Genomic DNA, 25,825 nt, shown 5'->3' on the forward strand with positions numbered 1-25,825 from the left:
GAAGAAGGAATTCTTCAAGTTTAGGACTGTGAGCCAAGTGTTGCCTTCAGGTATCTGGGCTAAGATAATACAGTTACTGGTAAAATAAGATGAAATGGGATGACAGCCTTATTTAAACCCTGAGGTTCTGAACTATTAGATATACTCTATCTGTTTTTAAAATTGGAAGAATGAGGCTATTGCAGGGGACTGACATGGAACCAAGATTTCCATGATTGAGAGATTTATCAATCAAAATTTGGAATCTTTGCTTCCCTTTTTAAATGTTATTGGCATCAAGGAGGGAAGTTTGCCTTCTCCTATAGGACTATCATGAGGGTAGCATATATAGCTCATCCAGATATAAACTCAGCCCAGACCTAAAGATCTACTCTATTTTGGATATCAACAGGGAGATTGTCCAATTTGGGTCTTGTTTCAGTATTCATTAGCATCTTGATTAAAAATTTAGATATAAAGGTTATTAACCTGAAAGAAGTTCCCAGGAAATTTAACAGATTATTGCTGATTAAAAATATCAGATATTTCAGCATCACCAAAAGCTGGTGTGAGATAAGGACATCTTCTATCTAGCAAAGCAGAGGCAAAGTAAATTGTTGGACCAGGACTTGCCTTTAACTCCTGTGATGATCCTTGAGGATAGCGTTCTGTATGACGATTTTGAACCAAGTAAGAGACTCCTGTATCAATTGGAAAATTGATATACTTAACTATGACATCCAGAATCATCCAGGGCTCAAGGATTATAATGGTAATATGGATTGTGGGAGATGACTGTGTTCCTGGGACCCTTCAGGCCTTGTGTAAGGACATGGGGGAGATGAGAGTCCTCCATTTCCTTGGAACTCAGGGCAATCCCAATTCCAGTGCCCCTTTTGTCTACACTGGCAGCAGGGACTGGATGGGCTTTTTAAGGGGTGACATTCATTATGTCAATGTTCTGGTTTCCCACACCTAACTTAGTCTTTCTCTCTCTCTCTCTCTCTCTCTCTTTTTTTTTTTTTTTTTTTTTTTGACAGGCAGAGTGGACAGTGAGAGAGAGACAGAGAGAGACAGAGAGAAAGGTCTTCCTTTTGCCGTTGGTTCACCCTCCAATGGCTGCCGCGGCTAGCGCACTGCGGCCAGCACAGCGCGCTGATCCGAAGCCAGGAGCCAGGTGCTTCTCCTGGTCTCCCACAGGGTGCAGGGTCCAAGCACTTGGGCCATCCTCCACTGTACTCCCAGGTCATAGCAGAGAGCTGGCCTGGAAGAGGGGCAACCGGGACAGAATCCAGCACCCCGACCGGGACTATAACCCAGTGTGCTAGCGCCGCTAGGCAGAGGATTAGCCTGTTGAGCCACAGTGCCGGTCTAACTTAGTCTTTCTTGGACTTTTCAACCTGGTTGGATACTCCCTTGGTTGGCCCTGATGTTGTAGGATTCTGATTACAATGACTGCTATCATATGACCCTGTTATTTCCTATGTTGGAGCCCCTTTCCTTCCTCAACCTTGTTTCTACTATTAACCTCAAATGCTGATTTTAGCATCTGGTTTGTGGGACTTTGGGGTTCCATTCTCAGTTTCTTGAATTTACCCCCAATATCAGGATGATTGAAGAAATGGTATCAAGTAAGAATGCTTCCATAATGGGTACAAGAGTCTATGTTGCTAGATCTTTTTAATGCCTCTGCCAGTCATTTTCAGAACAAGACTGGATTCTCTTCCCTATGTTGTATTACCTTCCTGATTTTGTCATGATTTATGTGCTTGATAAATCCAGCCACCAGGCTGGTAACCATATGGTCTTGGTGCCCTCGTAGTCAATACCACTTTGACAGTTCTAATTAGTTAGTATCTGTTTATGGGACTGCTGTGACTCCCACAGAATATTTGTTGGACTGTTGAGCCACTAAGGAGTAAGCATGGGTCTGGGCCTCAGCATAGATCTGTTGTTTTACTTCAGGGGTTCAACAAGTAGACATGACAATGTGTAGGTCACCCCATGAAGATAAAGAACAGAGTTAGGGCCTGAAATTAGTAAATTTGGAATGTTCTTCTTACCTAATTTTGTTTCCATTTATACTCTAATTTTGTACCAGCATCTTCATTAACCACCCCCCATGAGGACAATACTTATTTGTATCTGGATGATAGCAGGCTCTGCTGAGAGTGATTGCAGTCAAGCTATCTTCTAGGAGAAAGAAATCGAGCAGGTTATCTGGTAGAGGCTGTAAACTAGTAAGAGGTGAAAGAGAATCAGGGCTTGAAGAAGAAGGAGGGGACTAAATTCCCCATGGGCACGGTTCTGATGATGAGACAAGCTGATTTTGAGGTAGTTGAACCCTTGGTGGTGGCAAACCATGCAATAGTGGGTTATTGAACATATCTATCTGATGCTTTTCTGCATCTGGTGTTTCTAGGAAGAATGAGCATTAAAAAAGCCTATAGCAGGGTTGGTGTTATGGAGTAGTGGGTAAAACTGCCGCCTGAAATGCTGGAATTCCGTATAGGCTCAGGTTCATGCCTCAGGTTCAGCTCCACTTCTGAACCAGATCCCTGCTAATAGCCTGCAAAAAGCAGCAGAAGATGGCCCAAGTACTTGGGTCTCTGCTACCCAAGTGGTAGGCCTGGATGAAGCTCCTGTCTTCTGGCTTCAGCCTGGCTTAGAGCCAGCCAGTATGGCTATCTGGGAGTGAACCAGTGAATGGAAGATCTCTTTGTCTTTCCAGCTCTCTCTGTAACTCTGATTTTTAAAATAAATAAATATTTTTAAACTACTATAGCTTCCCCTATGGGTACAGGAGGGCTGGAAAAAGGTGCCTTGAAGGCCTAAATATAAGGAAATAGGCATAATTTTTTTCTCTCTGATACAGGATGTATCAGAGATATGTACTGGAGATATTGGAGACATCAGAGATATGTTTTGGATGTATTGGAGAATAATATTAAAATTAAAGGCCCTGTTCAGCAGCCAGGTTTCCCTGCTGTCTAGCTTAAGTTGCAACCAAACATTGTTGAAAAAGAAAATAAGCTTTTTTCCTGTTTAGAATATGTAGTTTAAAGGTTTTCTAATTTCTAAGGAGATAATGCAGGGGTGAGTTCACTGGGATAGATGGGGAGTTACCTACATTGAAAGAGCCTCTTTGTGAACTACGGAGAGATAAAGGAAGATGGGAAGGAATGGGTCATGGCTTGATGAGAGTCCTGTCAGTGGAACAGGTTGGGTCTGGATTCACAGGGTCTCCACCATGTCTATCAGTGTCCCGGGTATCCCAAGAAACTCTTTGTGGACCCTTTGAACCTGGCATTCCTGATCTTGAACACAATTCTAAGTGCCCAACCATCCATGGGCCATTTATTTTGTCCAGGCATCCACAGCCCCTGGGTCTTTGGGGCCATTGGGTGTGTTGGGTGGGTCAGAAGAGATCTTAGACTTCATTTTTTAATTTTTGGCGAAATGATAGCCTACTTGACACTTCAAGACCAGCCTAAAGCAGTTCTATGTAACTGTTAAAACAATCTTGGAAGTTATCAATTAAAAGAAGGGTAGAAGGTTCTCCATCCAAAGAAAAGGGAGACATTTTTGAAAAGAGTATTCCTTAGAAAACTTGTCAATCATGTCTCAGAATCACATCCAGATCCCTGGTTATGAATGTTGCCATGAATATGGAGATGACAGTAGTGTAACAAAGGAGGAGGAAAACAGAACCACAAAGCAAATGGGGCTATGCCAGAGCCTTGTAGGCGTTGGAGCCAGGAACATGTTGTGATCATATCACAAAGGGTTTTAAACAGACAGCAAAATTTCTTAGGTTTCAGAAGATAACAAAATTTATTTTCCCTATACAGGCAGATGCTCACTACATGGGGACATCATTAATTGTGATAAAATATGTGATGGGGTGCTCATCTTGAGGGAGCAAATAGCTTGGAGATTTTAAAGATATAACAAGGCCGCCTCCGCGGCTCACTAGGCTAATCCTCCGCCTTGCGGCGCCAGCACACCGGGTTCTAGTCCTGGTCGGGGCACCGGATTCTGTCCCGGATGCCCCTCTTCCAGGCCAGCTCTCTGCTGTGGCCAGGGAGTGCAGTGGAGGATGGCCCAAGTGCTTGGGCCCTGCACCCCAAGGGAGACCAGGAGAAGCACCTGGCTCCTGCCATCGGATCAGCGCGGTGTGTCCGCCGCAGCGCGCCAACCGTGGCGGCCATTGGAGGGTGAACCAACGGCAAAGGAAGACCTTTCTCTCTGACTCTCTCCCTCTCTCACACTGTCCACTCTGCCTGTCAAAAAAATTTAAAAAAATAAATAAATAAAATAAAATAAATAAAAATAAATAAAATTAAAAAAGATATAACAAAAGTGAGGTTATGCAATGTAGAAGATCCAAGGCCGCATGACAATACCAACAAGGAGATACTCCAGGCACTACACGGCTTGAGAGTAAGTCTACACCATTCTTATATACCTTCTTCACAAATGACCCAACAGTGTGAGATCTGCACAATGTTAGCTGTCTGGTTCCTGCCTCAACAGTCAGTGGGGGAATCAGACTTGGTTGGATTATGAGGAGTTAATCCATAGTAGATGTGAAGACAGTGAGGGAGAGAAAGCCAGAATGAAACAAAAGTATCAATCAGAGGAAATAAAGAATCTTGAGAAAGACCCACCAGCTGAATAGGGGATCCTTCACCTTCCTCCTGGTGGGCTCACCACCATCATGGGATGCTGGGTCAAAATGTTATAGGCTGACTCGTTCCAGTTTCTTGTCGCCAATAAATTTACATAGGTAAAGTGAAAGTGCACACTTGAGGGGAGTGGGCATCCTCAAAGAAGCTGCACTAAAACACATGTTTGTGTCATGGCTGCTCCACTTCCAATCCATTACACACACAAACACACACACACACCGGCTCTAGTGTTCAGGGAAAGTAGCAAAAGATGATCCAAGAGGCTGAGCTGCGGACACACAAGTGGGAGAGACCCAGAAGAAGCTCCTGGCTCCTGGTATTGGCCTGGCCCAGCCCTAGCTAATGTGTCCATCTGTAAAGTGAAACAGAGGATGGATGATGTCTCTCTTGTATGTCTCTCTCTCTCTTTCTCTCTCTCTCTCTCTCTCTCTCTCTCTCTCTCTCTCTGTAACTCTTTCAAATAAATAAATAAATCCTTTAAAAATATAACCTGCACTCAACGATGTTCAGGTCCATTCCTTTACATGATCTGCATCCTTAAGGGGTGCTGTCTGGGATTGGATTTAATTGAATAATCATAGGGGATGAAGTTTGGGACAGAGTTTGAGTGCTGCCCATTACCTTGCCCTTTCTTTGAAATTTTTGAATAGCATCAAGTGAATGGTAAGAGAGGCAGTATCAGTCATGGTAATTTTATTATAATGACATTATAATTAGCTAAATATCATTGCAAGGATACAATTGACAGCCATGTTGGTTATTTTTAGCCAGTGCAATGGTTTCATGGAAACTGCAGTTTTCCACTGTATGGAAAAGGACAGAGTGTTTGGTAAAGCAGGCTAAGCTATAGTAAGAAGCTGATGATCTGAGCACCTTCTTGCCTATTTCACCTTGAGAGCATAGGTCTTATAAATAAGAGAAATTGAGATAACATATTTAGAAATAATCAATTTGAAGTAAAATATTACTTTTTTATGCTCCAAATTTATTTTTTTTTTAAAATGTTTTACAGTCCTATACAAATTGTACATATTCTATAGGGTACCATGTGATTTTTTTGGTATATGCATACATTTTTTAACATCTAATTAGGGTAAATGTATCTATCTCTCTAATCATTTAACATTTCTTTATGTTAGAAATATTAAAATTCTATCTTCTAGTTTTTTCTTTTTGTAGAGAAATATATAGTCCATTAACACTATTTATATCTATCCTACTGTGCAACAAAACCACAGAACTTTTTCTTATCTAGTTATAACTTACCCATTAGTTAGCCTCTTCTTAACCCTGCCATTTCCCTGTCCTCCCAAACCTCTGATAATCATCATTATACTTTTAACTTCTACGAGACAGCCTTTTGTAAAGACCCCCAAATTGGGTGATATCATGTGATATTTACCTTTAACAAAAGACTTGACAGAGTTTAGTTGGAATCTGTCCTATTTCTCTAAATCCACTGTTCTATCAACTACATTATAGCAACATTCTACAAGTTTAAACTAGAAAGAAAAATTATTGTAAAATGAGGAAATTGGTGTAAGTTTCACAAGAAGTGCCGCGCTCTGATAGCTAAGGATGAGGACTGACATCCCTGACAAACTGGCAGGAGTAAGCCGTGTTGGAGAGGGTAGCACATGCTGGGCCAATCCAGGCCCACTAGGTAGTTTACCACCCTAGGCACACTTACATAGAATGCCTTCCTGATCACCAAAGTCTCTGCTTACCTTATGAACATTTCTTTCCAAGATTGGCGATATCTAACAAAGCAAGAGCAACATGCAAGTTAGGGAAGAAACAGGGCCCAAGAGTGCTTTGCTTTTTTCTTCATTTGCTGCGCTCCTGTCTCCTTGGTAATCTACTCTTCTAAGAAAGAAATTTTAAATTGGGTAACTATATTAACCCTTTTGAGATATGTAATCACTTACCATCTTTGGAACCATAAAACATTAACAGACCTTCTGGACAATCTAATGCCTTTAGGTGATTTTTACCTAAGGTTATTTATTCCTTTGCTCACAATTTAAGATTGTTCACACATCACCTTTTCCATATCCTAAAGAAAAAAAATCTATGTGTCTTTTTTATCACTCAGTGAGGAATGTCTCATTTGTTTGATTTGCCATCCGTGGTTATTTTATAGGAAATTAATTCTCAAATGCTATCATTTCATTCCCACTATTATTTCTTTATTGAGAACACACCATGTATCAAGCTTATGTTAGATGAATTTTTTTCACAGGTATTATTTTGTTTGATCTTTACTAAAAAAAAAAAAAACTCAAAAGAGAAATTTGAAGTTTAGTAAATTAGCATCTTCCCCCAAATCACTCAATTAACCCAATGGCAGAGCTAGTATTTGAACCAGTGTGCTCCAATTCCCAGCCCTTTACTCATTCCACATTTCACAGGAGCTCCCTAAGTACAGTCCCAGTGTCTGATTTCAAGATCACTCTAACTCATCATCTCCTAGGGACCAGACACACAGATTGGTGTTAGTATTTGTTTTCTTAACCATACAAGGTAAGTGGGTAATCTTTATAAGGTTTATTTCTGTGGCTATAGGGTTAAAAACTAAGAACTATACACAAATCTAAAAAAAAAAAAAAACTAAATTCTTTAGGAACAAAATGTTCTGTAGTGCTGTGTAAGCGCAGAATACAAAGTACCCACAACATCCTTGGTAGACCTTAGATATCTTTAGAATACTAATCTTTCATCACTTCTCAAATGATTACAAAGTTGGTAAACTGGAATAAACTCACCAGATATCTTTTGATTTAGTTCCTGCTGGTAGATACATTGGTAACCCAGTCACATTAAGACGTCATCATGCCATATGCATGCAGTTGAACTGTTTGGCCACATATAACATATTCTATTAATAGAGTTTCATTCAATTTTCTGAACACTGTCAAGGCAACTCATCGTTTTGTTCTCCAGCTTAGCTGATTCCTGAGATCCCATAGATCCTCTCCCCCACCATCTCCTTCCTGACTGTTCCACCCCACAACCACACACACACATACACACACACACATACAACCTTACTTTTCCTCCCGTCTGATCTGCTTCTCTTTTCCCTGTACATGATCCAGCCCTCTCTCCTTGGTCCTCATTCTTTATTACCATTGTCACACTTACTTTAACTTATAGATTTCACTATTTTCACTTCACACTCCATACTCTTTACTTCAGTTGAAAACAATATTCAAAAAGAAATGTTCTGGGGCTGGCATTGTAGCATAGACGTGGCCTTTGCCTGCAGTGTGGTCATCCCATATGAGTGTTGCTTCGAGTCCTGGCTTCTGCACTTCCACCCAGCTACTTGCTTATGGCCTGGGAATGTAGCATAATATGAAGGCCAAGTGCTTGGCCTCCTGCACCCACATGGGAGACTTGGATAATGCTCCTGGCTCCTGACTTCAGCCTGGCCCAGCTATGGCCATTGTGGCCTCTTAGGGAGTGAACCAACACATGGAAGATCTCTCTCCTTCTTTCTCTCTATCTCTACATGTCAAATAAATGAATAAATCTTTTAAAAATGAAATGTTCCCAAATTAATGCAACAGATTAGCAATTTAGGCTTTACTTTCTAATTTAACTTTACTTAAACTGTTCTGTGTGAACGTGTCAAAGCATGTGTGGAGGGAATTAAACGAATTTGGAAGCCAAGTTTATGTGGATTCTAATCATAATTCTGACACTTTTACCAAATGTGTGGCCTTAAGAAAATTATTTTAAGCTTCTCAGCAGAAATACCTCAATTGTAAATATAAAATATTAATACCACTGTATAAGGCTACTGTGAAGGAATTCAAAGAACCTAACTGTGTTACCTAAAGGAAGTCACTTTACCTTTCTGATTTAAATTCTTCATGTTTAAAATGGTATAACAATTATACCTACCTCACTGGGTTGTGTGACAATTAAATTACTTAACATATATTACTAAGAATTATTCCTACTGGGGCCAGCGTTGTGGTATGGTGGGTTAAGTTGCCACCTGCAATGCCAGCATCCCATATGGGTGCAAGTTTATGTTCTGGCTGCTCCACTTAGAATCCAACTCCCTGTCAGTGGCCTGGGAAAACAGAAAAAGGTGGCCTAAGTGATTGGGCTCCTGCCACCCATGTAGGGAGACCCAGAAGAAGCTCCTGGCTTTGGCCTGCCCCAGGCTTGTTTGCTGTGGTACTCTGGGGAGTGAACTAGCAGATGGAAGACCTCTCTCTCTCTCTCTCTCTCTCTGTGTGTGTGTGTGTGTCGTGTGTGTTTAAAACACTGCCTTTCAAATAAAAAAATACATAAATCCTTAAAAAAAAGAAACATTCCTGTCATGTGGTGATATGTAAATTACTTATTATTTATCTAATACTTAATAACATGCTTACCATTAAAAGGGGGTCTCCTATAGGTAGTTCTCTCCTATAGGTAGTTCTCTTCTACAAATGAATTACTAAGGCAAATTCATAGATTGCTGCCATGTCAAGTGGGGATAAGTATTCACTGCCGAAATGAATAACACCTATAAAACATAATAAGCAAATTAAAACATGTCATGAAATAGAATTTATAGACATTATGACATTTTTATGAGAGGTTTGAAGAAGAGAGAGCACAAAAATATTCCCTAGTTTTGTTTCTTTGTTTATATATAACTTTGTTATAAGTAAGAAGTCAGGGATCAGGAAAAGATTCAGAGGAAACATGACAACACCATCCCCCAGGGCTGCTTCTAAAATTTCTGCCAGTAACCCCCAATCATTTCTGTAACAAAGCCCAAAATAGTGCCGGCCAAAATTATCCAAAATGGCTGCTGGGGCATCCCTACAATTACCATATACCTATTATACTACCATTATAGTATTTCCATGGCTGACACTCCTACTCCCATGATGCACCTGATAACATGACACTTCCAAGACTTACCCAAAAGGCTGGAAAATAGACAGTCACCAAATATTTACCCATTCCTGAAAAAACTCTGTCCAAAGTACTACCTTCTATGGCTCCAGATCACTAAAAGAATGACCTTGAACCTCATGGGTCACAGCTCACTCTAGAGTGTGCCTGCACTCCACCTTGAGTATGTACTTTCACTATGATAATAAATCGTATTCTTCTGCTAACCTTTAGCCATGTGTTGTCTTCAAATTTTTTTGTGAGTCAGTGACGAGAACTTGGGCCTTTTGGGCCTCCAACAACTTGATTCTCAATGATATCTTATACGAGGAGAGAGAAACAAGCTTTGACCAAGAAATTGCAGAACAATGGTATTATATGGTCCAAAGACTAAAAGAATTCATGACACCAACAAAGTAATTTACACTAGAAGGTTGATGTGGGTAGCAGAAGTAAAGTGGCACTATAATGGATTCAAGAGAGATGGTCAGTAAAATTGCAGAAGTAGAAAACCTTTAAAAAAGCAGAGAGAAATAGAATGTTTTCCCATCGGTTACTTTAAAAAGTGGACAGATATTTTATCAGTAACTGCATTCAATATTTACAGTCATAGTATTTCATGAGCTGTAAATTTGTGAAGTCCTCAGAGGCAAAATGATATAAAGTTGTTTAAGAATGATTTTAATCTACCTAGGTAAACAGCTGATATATATAAAAAGAAAAAAATGATAAGAAAAGAGAGAATATACTACATAGTAAATGTATAAGAACTGAAAATAGTATTGCAGGCATCCATTCTTTGAGGCATTGGTGTGGGCCATAATATTGGTAAGGTTTCAAAACCAGCAAGACTTAACATCGTTTGTAAAACAAGGTTAGGAATCAGTTAGTCAGGAAGGGTGTGAGAGGAGGGCCTAAATTATGCATGGCAGGTAGTGGTGAAAGGGGTCCAGTGAGAAGTGTTTATCTAATTCATATCCTTATGTATACTTTAAAGATGAGCTTATTGGAAAGTTGTATCCTCAGCAATATCCAGCAGTATAGTAAAACAGCACACAAATATTATTTAAATATTTTTGTGTAAATGTTGGATAAGTAGAAAATCCACAAAGAATCTGTCTGGAGTAAAACCAAGAAGGGAAAAGTTTCTTTTGAGTTGCAAATTGGGGTTTTTATGGAAAAAAAAATGAAAAAAGTAATTTGGTTTAACTAAAGATTGAGTTCTATGAAGTTTAAGAAAAGATGCTACTGAGCACAAGCACCCCACAAAATGCCCCAGTCTTTCCCAGTATTTTTTTTAAATATGCATTTATTTATTTGAAAGGCAGTTAGAGAAAGGCAGAGGCAGAAACAGAGAGACAGAGAGAGAGAAAGGTATTCTATCTGCTGGTTACTCCCCAGATGGCCACAACCGCCAGAGCTGTGTCTAGCCAAAGCCAGGAGTCAGGAGCTTCTTCCGGGTCTCCCACACAGCTGCAGAGACCCAAGGACTTGGGCCATCTACTGCTTTCCAGGCCATAGCGGAGAGCTGGATCAGAAGCTGAGCAGCCAGAACTATAACTGGTGCATAATGGAATACCAGCTCTCAGGCAGTGGCTTTACCCACTACGTCACAGCGCCAGCCCCTAGTATTTCTTGCCCTTTACTCCTCCACTACCAAGAAGAAATTTTAATTCACAAAGAAATTATTGAACATCAATTGTTTCCCTTGCTCATGACTCTTGCTCATGTGGAACTTATAATCTTATTTGAAACGAGAGCTATGGAAGGTAGGATGAGAAGAAATCACAAGGCAGGGTTGTCAGAAATGAGGTTATTCAGAGGAAAAGTTGGAAGTGAATTCAAATTTAGAGGTGACAACAAGAACAAAGGAAAGGAGAGAAGCAAGAAGCCAGCGAGCATTCTGAGGACTCTCGCACAGCACTGACAAAGGGTTAGGGCTAAAATAGCCCTAAACCGTCACGGTTGATAACTTTCATTCCTGTGACTAATACTTCTATCTCACAGGGATAGACTATCCAGTGTAGAAAAAAATCAACAACTGTTTAGCAACTGAAGAGTTGAGAAGTGCTTCAGCGAGCTTGAAAAAAAAAATTGCTCATTTCTTTTGAATTGTTAAAGTGTCCTTGATGGAAAGTATGTGGGACGAAGTACATTTTTAGTCTGCCCTTTTGCAGAGACAGGAGCATTTAGTCTCCCTGTGTTCACTAAGGGGAGATGGAGGTTCCATGTTAAAGCTGGAAGTTCAGATTAGTTCAGTAGGTAAGCGATTTCCTTTCCCGAGGCACCTACAAATCCCTGCTCCCCAAACAGCTGCAAACAAACTTCCCTAAAGCCATACTTTTTTAAACACTCATCTGTGGCTCCTTAGAGGTCAAGAGCTGCAGGAGCAAAGAGTCTGCTTGTCAGAGATAGAGCCGCTTTGCCTGCTCTCTTGGAGCTGCCCAAGTCCAAGTGTGCTCTCCTTAATAAGAAAACTGTAGTTGTTGATAAAGCCTAGCTCTCCTCCAAGCTGTTATTTTTAGGCTCAGTTCTTCTCTGCTCAACACATGTATGGCTTACTTCAGGGTCTTTTAACAGTAAACTTGGCACAAAAAATATCCATGATGTCTGTGCAGAACTCACAGAATTTTCTTCTCTTACTTACCTTTGGTATGTTTCTTCTCATTCTCTGCTCTTTCAGGACTTGTCTCTCAGCTACATTCTCATTAATGTCTAGGACTTAATTTTAACATACATGGATGGAAGGTTATTAAGAAACTTTTCCTGTCTGGGTGTTAAATAGATTCTCAGAGGGTCCCTGGTAAGTTGCCAAAGAATTAGTCTTGGATCTGATTTCTTCAATGTGGGTAAGAGGCTCCCTGAGACACTTTTTGATGCAAATGGATGCCCCATAGTTGATGCCCTTAAAGCTTGTATCTCTACACTTAACAGGGGCTGGAGATGTGTGTGAATCCTTGAAGTTCAGGAAAAAAGGAAATTGGTGGCACAGGGAGAAGAGCACTTGCTAATCAAGAGATGCCATCATTAGATGACCATGGTTAAAAATAAAAAGGGACAGAGCCCCTTAAACTCTCCTTTTATAAAATAAGAGATCATTTCATAATCTTGCATAAACCTTCAAATCTAAGATTCTGCTTGATATATCTCCTGTTTGTCTAAGTCTCCCAAATTTCTTCTACCTAGACGGTCACATTGTTTTCCTGCCTGTCTTTTCTTTTGGAAGACTTGTATTCTTACCATGTGTAAATGTCCAGTGCATTTCAGGGTTCACAGAGTAGGATTTGCAAGGCAACATTATAGTTGTTAATGTTTCCCAAACTGAGCATTTAGAAAAGTTGCTTATAAGCAGTATCTAGGTGATGAAGAGAAATATTTGGAAACTACTTTGATACTTTTGGTTTAGTAACTTTATTTTAGTCATATAACAAACCAATTATTATATTTTCAGACCTGGGTATCATACATATATTTTGACACTTCCTTAAATATTCCAAGTTTTGATTATTCATTTTTGGGGAAAAATTTCTTCCATACTTTCTTCCTGTGATCCTCAAAATCTAAGTTTTAGAATCGACTGTCTAAAGTCAAATGCACTGTTCATCAAATGCATTTAAAAAATGATAAAAAAAGTCTGTTTTTTCCATTATCTTTCCACCCTTTCTCAATTTTAAATTAAATAAAATAAATCATACATAATGGATGCATATCTGTGGTCTCCTCTAATATTATCTTGGCTGTCATTTCAACAGTGACAGTTAAAAATGTTCAAAAAATTAAAAATGTTCTATTTTGTTGTTTGCATAGACTCTTAATAAGATTATATCATTTTAATATAGAAAAGATGTAATTGTGGCCATACATAGCAATGGGAAATATACGTGTTGAGCACTTATAGAAAACTCAAAATCAATGGTGTGTATGCATGTGATTAGATTTATTCAGTCATTATCACTCTTCCACTTGAATTTCATGGTATTGAGCAAATAGTAAGTGAAGGTATGAGCTTTTTTTTTCATATTGCCCTCAATAAACGGGCTTAACCACATACAAATCTTATAATCCACCTCTTCAATCCCACTGGCAATGGGACAAATCCAATAGCTTTACAGGTAAGCTTTCAAATATACTTCCACTGACAGACTAAAGTTTGTTTTAGGAAAAGTCAAGTCTCTTCTATCCTTTGCATTTATTGGAGTTTTCTGTTTCCATGGTTTCCAAGAGTTCACTGAAATTAGGCTTTTGGAGTCTATAAGTTCATAATATGAGGCTTTGGTAAATTTCTTCTCTGTTACCTAGATTATGTTGAAGATCTGTATATTGCTATTTCTGGTTGAGTTTGGGGGCTATTAACTATTAAAACTGTTCTTTCCCTGCAAGCTTTTTCTAAGGAACCAATGGTAGATCAATTCAGTCATAATGAAACCAAACTTGGGTCACTTTCTCCCGTCATGAAAATAATGGAAGCACCTTTCTTCTTAGAGTACGTCCTTCAAAGGGATTGATGGGGAACTCTAGGCTTGGGTTTTGTGGCTTTTGGAAACAAGGGGCTTCCCAGATGAAATAAAATGTAAAGAACAGATTTACAGAGGCTTCATTTAACTTGCAATTGAACAACTATAACAACAAAACCATTGGGCATAGTTGGAGTCTTGGAGTAGTTTATCTTTGCCTTAAGGTACACACGAAGAGAGGTCAAGAATAAGGAGAGGGGCTGGTGTTACAGTGTAGCAGGTAAAGCCACCACCTGCAACACCAGTGCCCTATATGGGCATTGGTTTGTGTCTCCACTGCTCCATTTCCAATCCAGCTCCCTGCTAATGGCCTGGGAAAGCAGCAGAAGATGGCCTAAGTGCTTGAGCCACTCATGTGGGAGACCCAAATGAAGCTCTTGGCCCTTGGCTTTGGCCTGGCCAGCACTGGCCATTGAGGCCATTTTGGGAGTGAATCAGTGGATGAAAGATCTCTCTCTTTCTCACTCTCTCTCTCTCTCTCTGTGTCTCTCTCTCTCCCTGTAACTCTTTCAAGTAAATAAATAAATCTTAAAAAAAATGTAAGGAGAGGCTTATTTGGCAATGAAGTGAAGTATGTGACTCCTTATGTTAAACACACAATTGTTATCAGGTTTCTATGTGCAGCCCAAATTGTGAGGGAGCATCATGTAGTCTGAATGTCCAGTCACCACATAATATACATGAAAAAAGAATTGTCAGTAAGATCCCTGAATTCAAATGTGCTGTCTCCATTATCTTGGGGCTCAAATCCAGGATCCCCAGCAGTTAGTCCCCATGAAGACAATTACTTTCTGACCAGTAGTTATTACCTAAATATGAAGAAGCTAAGAAAGAATATAAAAGAGTGCATCAGCCGGCGCCGCCGTAGCTCACTAGGCTAATCCTCCGCCTGTGGTGCCGGCACACCGGGTTCTAGTCCCGGGGTTGGAGTGCCGGATTCTGTCCCGGTTGCCCCTCTTCCAGGCCAGCTCTCTGCTGTGGCCTGGGAGTGCAGTGGAGGATGGTCCAAGTGCTTGGGCCCTGTACCCGCATGGGAGTCCTCTTAACTTACAAGGCCTAAAGCCCAACAGATTATTATCAAGCCCCTTCTATCAGGTTCTATTTGCCTCTCAATCAGAAAAATTACTTGTAGCTTAGACAGCACCTTTCTTAGCTCCTCTAATAATGACTCTGTCCTTTGTTCTAGACCCTGTCTAGTCCACTTGGGCCTCATTCCTTTGTAATCATAACCTCTACTCTACCACCAATGGCTCTACTCCCAACCTGTGTGTACTGATGGTCCTCTTCCCCACTTAATGCTGTATAATTGTTCAGACCTGGTTAAGGCCACTCTTAGGATCATTGGTTACTATCCTCAACCTGTCTTTTATGACCTTGTCTAAATATGATCAGAGTCGGGGAACTTGGAAGGCTTCCATAGCCTTGGCAACTCATGACAACAGCCTAGGGTGGTTACTGGCACCATAAACTAGAGTGTCAATTTGTTGGGTCAACAACAGGAGCCACTGTGCGCTTGCTCCTGATGTGGGATCTCTGTCCTTAATGTACTGTACATTTTGATTTAATGCTATAACTAGTACTCAAACAGTATGTTTCACTTTGTGTTTCTATGTGGGTGCAAACTGTTGAAGTATTTATACTAAATTGATCTTCTGTATATAAATAGAATTGAAAATGAATCTTGATGTGAATGGAAAGGGAGAGGGAGCGGGAGAGGGGAGGGTTGCGGGTGGGAGGGAAATTATGGGAAGGGGAAGCCATTGTAATCCATAAGCTGTATACTGGAAATTTATATTCATGAAATAAAAGTTAAAAAAGAAAAAAGAGTGCATCAGAACATAAAAGAGTGACTATTAGAAGATAATTCAGATGTCTCAGAAGTATTTTTTAGGAAAAGATACACAACTCCAAAGTAGATGTGAAGTACACATACTTGAAGGGTCTGGCCAGCCTCTTACATTACCCTTGAAATTAACTGAAAGCAGTTCAGGGGTGTACATCCCAGACTCAGGGACCCCACTGAGTTTGGCAGTGACAAAGGGTCATGAAGGAATTTCAAGAAAGGTTCAAGAGAAGAGAAGAATGTAGTTGCCTACGCTGAATGTCACTAAGGTGAGACTCCCCAAGGAGAGGTCTGCAGCAGGAGGAGAGTCCAGAGCCATCACGTAGCTCTGCTGGCCAAACGTGGCAGCCGGCAGATCCAGGACCCCTCAGCATCGGCTCTGAATGATTACTTGTGAGGCAGATGTGTTTGTAAACTAATGACTTTCACAGTGTGATGAGATTGAAAATGAAGCCTAATTGCTTCCAGTGATTTAACCCTTGGACTGCTTCCAGGCATGCTGATAGCCATGTGTCTTTAATCATGTAGAGTTAATCACCTTCAGGGATACATCAGAAAACAGTGGCTTATAGGAAGACCAGGAAGCCTTGTAGTTGCGTTATTAGGTTCACACTTCTGGGGATGTCATCTCTTCAAATAAGGACACTGAGAGGTTGGTCATGGTGCCCTTAAACTCGTGTTTGTTAGTAGCAGCTGACACAGACAATTACATGGCTCTATAATTTAGAAACAAAGAATTAACATTTATGCATTTTAAGTGACTTAAAAAAACTTCTAATGGTAGTGGAGTGAGAATACCAAGTCACCTTGATCCTTCTATGGCCACCATGAACTCCAATCCAGCTTTGGAAGAAAATAAGAACTGGAAAATGGTTTAATAATCAGGCCAGTCTGATTAATAGTGACAATTAGTACTGGACTACAGTGCATAACCAACTGATTATGAATCATTTGAGCACTTTAGGTAAATTTTCAATACAAGCAATTGAAATGAAAAGACTCATGATCCTTACATAATGACTTCATTACATTAATTCAGTTTGGAGGTTGAAGAAAATTTTCTTTTGTAAAAAGGAACGGGCAGAATTTAACTTTCATTCACATTTGGTTAAAAGAAAACTGGAGCAAATACTTAAAGATTTACACACACACACACACATGCACGCACACGCACACGCACACACACACACCCCTCATTGCAGACGGCTTATTCTGTGCTGAAAGTGAACTCCGTTACTGAGGAAGAAAGGGCTGAAGGTCAGAGCTTGGATTCTGTTTGCATCACTTATTTGGATGAAGTATATCTTGCCCTCAGTTATATTTTGTATTCTACTAACTGCGTGCATTGTTAACATTAAAAGAATATTATTGTGGAGTAATCTGTGAGGGACAGACACTGCAAAGAGATAAATACTTCTGTCACATCAACAGTTGACTCACATCATTTGCTTCATGGTAAAAGACAAAACTGGAGTTAAGTTCTAGTGTTGTGATATCAATACTCTCAAAGGCACAGCAATTCCTTTAGGTGAAATGCAGTCATCAATCAAAGCAGCGATAGTTGTGTAGTATCAGGCAATGAGAACAGAAAGAGAGGAGACTCGCTAGGGTAAGACTGAGTTTAATTATTCCATAGTAAAGTCAGCTTTTCAGAGACTGAGTCAGGAAATCACTTTGCTTTCAAAACTGCTCTCTTGGGGATCTTGCTGTGGCGTAGTGGGTAAAGCTGCCGCCTGTAGTGCCAGCATCCCATATGGATGATGGTTCGAGTCCTGGCTTCTTCACTTCTGATCCAGCTCTCTGCTAAGGCCTGGGAAAGCAGTAGAATATGGCCCAAGTTCTTAGATCTATGCACCTGCATGGGAGACCAGGAAGAAGCTCCTGGATCCTAGCTTCGGACTGGCCCAGCTCCAACTGTTACAGACATTTGCAGAGTGAACCAGCAGATGGAAGACCTCTCTCTCTCTCTCTTTCTCTGCCTCTCTGTAACTCTACCCTTCAAAGAAATAAATAAATCTTTAAAAAGTATGTTAAAATAAACCTCACCACTTAAGACCTAACTTATATAGGGCTTAATAGTTCACAAAGCATATTTTCATTCAAGTTGTACAAATACTCTTATGTGTATCAATAATAGCCAATATCAATTTAGCAGTTCCAAATTTACATAATTCTATATATCTTTTTTTAAATTTCCTCCCTTCCTCTCACGATTTTTAAATATAAAAAAAGAAGTCTTAGAAGGTTATAAGATAATTTTCCCAAAACCACAGGACTACTTACAGCATAAACTAGATGTTGAGCACTGAATTTCCTATATCTGAAGACAATTTCCTCCTCTTGGTTGATATTTTCATAATTCATTCTTACATTCACTGTTTTTCCTCAAAGTGAAACCCAGTTTAAATTTTAGATTATGTTTGAGATCTGCCCAGTCAGACTGCAGTCTCTCTGAAGACAAGCACAGCAGTCCCTAGTACAGAGCTCAGCCTTGACAGGTGGAAGAGTAAATTGTGTCAACCATTGGTTAAGCTGCCACTTCTGCCCAAGTCCTACCTACCATCTGGGGACAAGGAATCAAGGAGAATAAGAGACAAGAGATGAAAAGAGATAAAGCACAGTAAAATGTGAGGATTTCTTTAAATACCCACCCGAGTAAACATCATCTTAGCAGGTAGTTTCTCCTATAAAGCTGGATAAGCACAGGAAGCAATAAGCCCTTGAAGCTGCTGACACTGCAAGGTTCACCCAGCACACTCTGCAACTAAGCAATTTGCTTTTTTTTTTTTTTTTGACAGGCAGAGTGGACAGTGTGAGAGAGAGACAGAGAGAAAGGTCTTCCTTTTCCATTGGTTCACCCCCCACAATGGCCACTGCAGCCGGGGCACTGCTGCTGGCGCACTACGCTGATCCAAAGCCAGGAGCCAGGTGCCCCTCCCGGTTTCCCATGAGGGTGCAGGGCCCAAGGACCTGGGCCATCCTCCACTGCACTCCCGGGCCACAGCAGAGAGCTGGACTGGAAAAGGAGCAGCCGGGACAGAATCCAGCGCCCCAACTGGGACTAGAACCCAGGGTGCTGGTGCTGCAGGCAGAGGATTAGCCTATTGATGCACAGTGATGGCCAGCAATTTGCTTTTGAATGTGAGGCTTAGTGGACACAACAAAATTAGAAGTTTGTAAATAGCATGGACTCTTGGAACACACTTATTTAGATGAAATCAAACTGTCAAATCTAAAAATTATAAAAATTCGTGGTGCAAAGTTTGGCATAGGTAGGGATGGCAGCACGCAGTGTCAGAGTGCTTGCGTATGAGTTCTGGCTCCACACTCCGTTCCAGCTTTCTGATCCTGCTCATGCTGCGAGGCAGTAGTGATAGCTCTATTGGTAGAGTCTGCCACCTGTATGGGAGACCTGGATTCAGTTCTCAGCTTCATCTTGGCTTCATCTTGGCACAGCCCAGGCTTTGGAGGACATTTAGACAATAAACGAGAAGAAGGGATATGTTCTCTCTCATCCTCTCTCTCTCTCTCATTCTCTCTCTCTCTCTCTCTTTCCCTCTCCTTCCCTGCCTCTCTTTCTCTCATATTAAATACATAATTGTTTAAATAATTCTGTAAGGATAAATGATCCATTGGACCTTTACCTACTTACCTTCCATTAAAGCCCTTTTACCAAACTAACTGCCATCTGGAGAGCATTCATTCCTCAGTGAGGCTTCATCCTTAAAGACTTTTCTGGCAAGTTGAGAATGCACATTTGTGCACCTACGTGTGTGTGCATGGCTAATGTGTGCATGTTTGTGTATTACCGTGCATGTTCACTATTTTTCTGCTCCCTTTCTCTGTAACCTTTCTTTGGTACCCAACTTCTCCTCAATTCATTGTCTTCAGATGATAGAGTTTGGGCTGAAGTTCTAGTTCAACTAATAATGTACATTTTAAAACCATATCAAAAGGATCCAGTTCACAGGACTGTCTCCACCAGATGTTATCACATGCATGAAGGGCTCCACAGTGTGGCATGAGGAAGCAGAGATCTGCATTTCCCCAGATATCATAAAAAAGCAAACAATTAAAACAAACCCCACAGGTGGTTTTTGCAGGTGCGGGAGTGGGGAAGAAGTCTTGGGTTTCCCATTACTCTTCTTTTTCATCTGTTTTCTGGTCCTGCTGATGGTCACTTTTATCGTGCCTACTCTGCTTCCCCAGTCAGATCATGTTTTCAGTTTGCTTCTTTCACTCACTTTTTTTTTTACAGAGTCTATGACACATCAACCAGACTCTTGAAGGGAGAAGGGTGTATCTTTTCCTGCTGTGTCTTGGTGACATGAAAATATACTGGATTTATATGTTTTCTACTTGTTGATTTCAAGCTCATTACCTTGAACACAAAAAGAAATATTTGGACACTACCTGGTAAACCTTACATTTTTGTATTTCTGTGCTGACACAATTTTAATAATGTGGCTTCTCCTTGGGGTCTGATTGATGTGAGTCAGCTTCTTTTAAAAGGGGCAGACTTTGGAGCCTCAAATTCTATGATTTATTGCCCATCTGATTTAACCTCTGGGAGCCTCAAGCATCCATCTGTAAAATAGATATGCTAATATCAGCCCTATACTGAGACCATGAGGAATGTAGAAATGTTGAAAACACAAGTACCTGCCCACAGGAGGCCCTCATTCAATATTTACTCCCTTCTCTCTGTAGTGCCACATTCTCCATTACTGTCCCCATCCCCAGTTCATGACATCTGGCAATAGTAAACTTCTGAACTCATCACCAAAAATATTTGTGCCACTCCTGTTGTCCTGGATAACTTTGGCCATCAGCTAATTTCACCTAGATCTCCTCAATCCCAATGTTGTTGATCTTTTGGAAGAGACTGACTCTGAACATCATGGTCTCCAAGGCCTTTAGACTCACCCTCATCCACTCAGAATCTGTCAGCTTCACCCCTGCCTGTCCTCCTCCATTTACGTTAGTCCAAATGGGAAGTAAGGCTCAGCAACTACTTGAAAAATGAATGGAAACTTCTTAGTGGTATTTTTAAACATTGTTAAGGCAGCTAGGTAAATATTAGCATATGTATCTAAGAGGAGCTAAAAACAATGAGAAGTTTCAAAGAAAATAAATTCATGTGCAATGGAGCGAGGAAACAAGTCTTGAGAGCCGGACCCAGCCTCTTGGCTGTCTCCCCAGCCCAAGGCATCCTTGCCTTCCCTTTATCAAAAAGAACTCACTGAATTGATGGAGCGATAAAGCTGGCCCTCTGGGACTGAAGGAGACATTTGCTTCTCCAATAGATAAGAACCCTGATGGCCAATATTGTCCAGAGGGTTTATTTAGGGGAATTCCACTCCTGAAATCCACCACCTAGATTTTCCCATAAGAGGGAGGAGGGGAGAAACAGGAGATCCATACTCATGTCCATAGAGACTCCAGTCTGAATGCTGATGGCTCTCAGTCCTTCACTGAGACATCTGCCTGGTCTATCAGGTATAGCAATTTCTGTGTCTTCACTTTTTACAATAAACTATACTAAAACTGCCTTCTCATTGGCCACAGTTTTCACTGTCAATAGACAAGTTCTTGGGGTTCAAATCAGCAGTAACAATATCTCTTTTCAACATTAGTGGGTGGTTACAGAAGGCATAGGCAAATCCTAAAGACTATGTTGAAGTGAATAGGGAATTTCATTGTATTCTCATACTTCCTAACATTCCAGAATTCTGCATTGTTATTTCATATCATTTTTTACATTTGACCTCAGTTGCTTATATGAACTCATGTTTCCCCATGTTCTTGTTTTGTTTAATTTGTCAATATGATGTTAATGCTGTTGCGTGAGAAATCTAGTGTTGCCAAATAAAACTGACTTCAGTCAGGTCGCACATGTTAGGAAACTGGCGCAGTTTTAGCCAGGTGGCTGCATGGCCTAGCTACCTGAGCCAGGCTCCACCCCCATCCTAATGGGATTCGCTGCTCCTGCTTCCCTGCCCTCCCTCAGGCGAAGTTTTAAAAGGGCCTGTTCCTGAACATGTGCTCTCATGACTCTTCTCTCTCGGTTCCTCTCTCTAGCCTCCTCCTCTGGTCTCTTGGCTCTCTTCTCTCCTTGCTAGCTCCTCTCCTCTCTGTTCTCTCTTATGCTCTCTTTCTCTCTCTTTTTCCTTCCCCGCCCCTTCACTCCGGTCTGTAGGGTGTTCCCAAATAAACCCTTTCCCTTACTCCAGTGTCCGGTGTGTTTTGCGACAGCTAACATTAATATATAACAGCACAGACTCCCAAGTCAACCACTATTGTGTTCATAAAAATTTCCAGATTTCTGAAAAGACAGCATTTTCTAATTGCATAATTATTATTGCTCTTTAATTAGAAGATCTAAGATCTAACAAGAATTTTGAAGGTTATCTTGTTTTTCTACCATTGTGTTTTGTTGTTATTGTTGCCGCTGTTCTCTTTTACCCTCTATTTATAAACTGCCCTCAGAGCCAGGAACTTTCAAATGTTTTGATGAATTCACTTTATTTATTCTTTGTTTTCTACACTACATTAGTCCTTTGGAAAGTGGAGACTAAAATTATCTTGAATAACAGTCTTCCTGCTTTAAGAGCAATGTACACCATTCATAAAACCTATGCTAACTCCTTGTTACTTTCTGCAACAAGTCTAGAATTCCTCTCTGGCTTTCAAATTCCCTCACAATCCAATATCACGTACACTCAGATAGCCCCTATTATTCTCCAGCATGTGTTCTCCAATTCAGTAAGTGCATTCTTACTGTAATTCCTCTTGCCTCCTACACATATCCCAATGCACCCTTTGCCAGGATCTTCCTCCCACCTGTAATTCTTCTCCCTCATATATCTTCCTATCTTGTCTCCTCACACATTGTAAGCTCAATCTTTGCCTGTCTTGCTCACTACTCTGTGTCCCAATATATAGGATATTTTCTGTCACAGAACAAAGTCTCAGTTGTTACAAACTTGCTAGCTGACTATCCTTCTAATACAGTGACCTCTATGGTAAAAAAGGGGAATGTTAAACAAGGGTTCTCTGAGCCTTTTCTGAATTTTGCTAGCTTACCTCCATTTGTAAAGCTGTTTTACATATTAAAGTTATACTGGTGAAACTGCCACTTTAGAAAACTCATTGTATTAGCAACAGAATAATGATCAAGAACTAACTGTATATATAATTTCAATTGGCAAATACATGCTCAGGGTATCTTAATGTTAAAGCACATGTGAAATGGAGCACTCATTATCTCCTGCTAGGATAAAGAATTGTGGCATTGGAACCCCCCCCCCCCAAATCCTTCAAGGAATCTAGTGATACAGAACTTAGATACATTTTTTATCTACACTGTGCTACACCAACAAAAGTTACTTCAAGCACATTTTAGATTTTTGGCAGCTGAAAAGAATATTGAGATTATACTCCAGGTACAAAATCTGTTAACAATATTTATACACAAGAAGTTCAAAAGTAACTTTCTTATAAAGTTCAAGTCAATGCCAGAAATTAAAGCAATTAAATAAAATATTCAATATCATACTGGACTTATTATGAACTAAAAAATAAAAATATAATAAAAATATTTTCCTTATTTTGATCATAGTACTAAATAATTAAGGATAGAGAAGTATGTAATTTATTACAAAGTAAATATAGTATAGCCCATTTTCATTAAAAGAAACCTATCAGGGTTCTCCTAATACTGAAATAATTCATTGACAATACAAATGTGAAATGAGTAACACAGACATTCAATAAGAAGCATTCAAAGACAACCTTGGATTACCATTTGCTTGTCCCAAAGATATTCCACAATTCAACTCATTAATATGTGGGAAGAATAACTTCTCTTTGACTTCCTTAGTTTTTGCAAATTGATTGAAAAATTCTTTTTATTTTTTCAAGATTTATTGAGGTATAATGGACAGAAATTGCATGTATTTACAATGCACAATGAGATGGAGTTACTGTGAAATGATTACGACAATCAAGGTGATGGCCATTCCCATTCACCTCATGTTACCTTGTGGGTGGGAGGGGGCTGAGTGCGTGATCATATAGTGAGAGAATTTAAAATCTAATCTGACACTCTGCCAAATCTTGCTTGAATTTTGTTTTGGAAGGAATACTTTGTGACCCTTATCCCTTTCTTCCACAAAACTTTAAAATGCTATTTAACTGGCATCATTTCACAGCCTTAAAAACACTCCTTTGGATGTCAGCGTTGTGGTACACTGGGTTAAGCTGCCACCCGCAACATCAGCATCCCATATGAGTGCTGGTTTGCAACCCAGCTGTTCCACTTCCAATCCAGCTCCCTGATGATATGCCTGGGAAAGCAGCAGAGGACAGCCCTATGCTCGGACCCCTGCCACCCAGTTGGAAACCCAGTAGGAGTTCAAGGATCCTTGGCTCAACCTGGTTCAGCCCTGGCCATTGTGGCCATTTAGGGAGTGAACCAACAGATGGAAGACCTCTTTCTCTCTGTCTCCCTTTGTAATTCTGCCTTTCAAATAACAAATCTTAATTGTCAAAACACACACACACACACACACACACACACCCCTTTGTCCTGAGGTTGTAGCTAGAATGATGTACTGCCCAAGATATTTTAAAGATATTTTCCATAGAGTTCTGCGTTTGTGCCCAGGACTCCAATAGGCTAATTCTCTTGTACCAGCTCTAATGTGCTTGAGATGCCTCTTACTCTGCCTGTAGCCACAGTCGTGACAGCAAATGAGCCTCAGGGACTGAAAAACTGGACTTTTACTAATGGGACTTATTGTTTAGAGGGCTGATCTAAAGGAAGAATGCTTTGTACTTTCAACCACAGATGAAACATGAACACATTTTGTGAATGACTCTTTTAAATTAGTAAAACTGATAAATCAGAGTTAGCCTTTGGGGGCTCATTCATTCTCTGGGGTAAACAAGTGATGACTGTTGTCTTCCTTGAGAGGTCATTAGGACTTGGAATCAGTAAAGTTTACTCAAAAGTCTAATTTTTTTTACAGTCACAATATTCTTCTCTATGAGGATGGACATGCTGTGGTGGCTGATTTTGGAGGTGAGATTTCCATGAGTAAGACCCCGAATGATATCAGTTTCTTTCTTCATTCCTAGTTGATGCTATCCTGAAAAATGATTTCACATCACCAGATACATTTGTACATCAGTTATTTTTAACTGTTTCTCTTTGATATCCCCAACCAAAAGAATGGAATTAACAATTTGAACAATACAGAGGTTTCTTGAGGTTTCAGAAATTTAGCTGTAATATTTAACCTCAATTTTGAGATATTTTCCTTGATGTGAATTTATTTCCTCTTTCCCTCAGAATCAAGATTTCTACAGTCTCTGGATGAAGACAACATGACAAAACAACCTGGGGTTTGCTACTGCTTATGTTCCTTATAATTATAAAACAATTAAAATGTGTAAACTCAGTATGTGGGGAAGTAAGATGAGAATAGCTTTATTTATCTGGAAGAAATGTCATAGTCCCAGTGACCAGGATAATGTTCTGTATTTTTATTTTCAGTAACTCCATAAAAGAGCTATTTCAAGTTTCAGCTAGAAATATAAGATATATATTTGGACAATATTATGGATAAAATAATGCAGAATATCTTAAATACATAAGTGAAAAACACAAGACAGGCACAGAAAATTGGTTTTCTTACTTAGATCACATTATTAAGTAGTAGAGCTGATATTTAAAAGGTAACTAACTATAAAATTAGTTCATCATCATGCTAACTATTCATGTCTTTCCTTTAACATTCTAAGGTAAAAGGTGGTATAATCAGGCATTATAATGTAAGTAAAATATAAATTATATCATCTGAAGCAAGGATGCTTGCATTCAAAATGTCTGC

At 40.0% G+C, this 25,825-nt stretch overlaps 1 protein-coding gene across 3 annotated transcripts in view; it reads left to right on the forward strand.

Moving 5' to 3' along the window:
* TNNI3K (TNNI3 interacting kinase) overlaps positions 1-25,825 on the forward strand; it is a 368,374-nt gene that overhangs the window by 226,536 nt on the left and 116,013 nt on the right. For all 3 annotated transcript variants that reach the window (XM_062191544.1, XM_062191547.1, XM_062191546.1), the window contains 2 exons: positions 24,962-25,014; positions 25,285-25,337. In XM_062191544.1, the coding sequence (XP_062047528.1) occupies positions 24,962-25,014; positions 25,285-25,337 (106 nt within the window). The remainder of the gene's footprint in view (positions 1-24,961; positions 25,015-25,284; positions 25,338-25,825) is intronic.

The sequence above is a fragment of the Lepus europaeus genome, chromosome 5 (assembly GCF_033115175.1).
Source record: "Lepus europaeus isolate LE1 chromosome 5, mLepTim1.pri, whole genome shotgun sequence".
Lineage (NCBI taxonomy): Eukaryota > Metazoa > Chordata > Mammalia > Lagomorpha > Leporidae > Lepus > Lepus europaeus.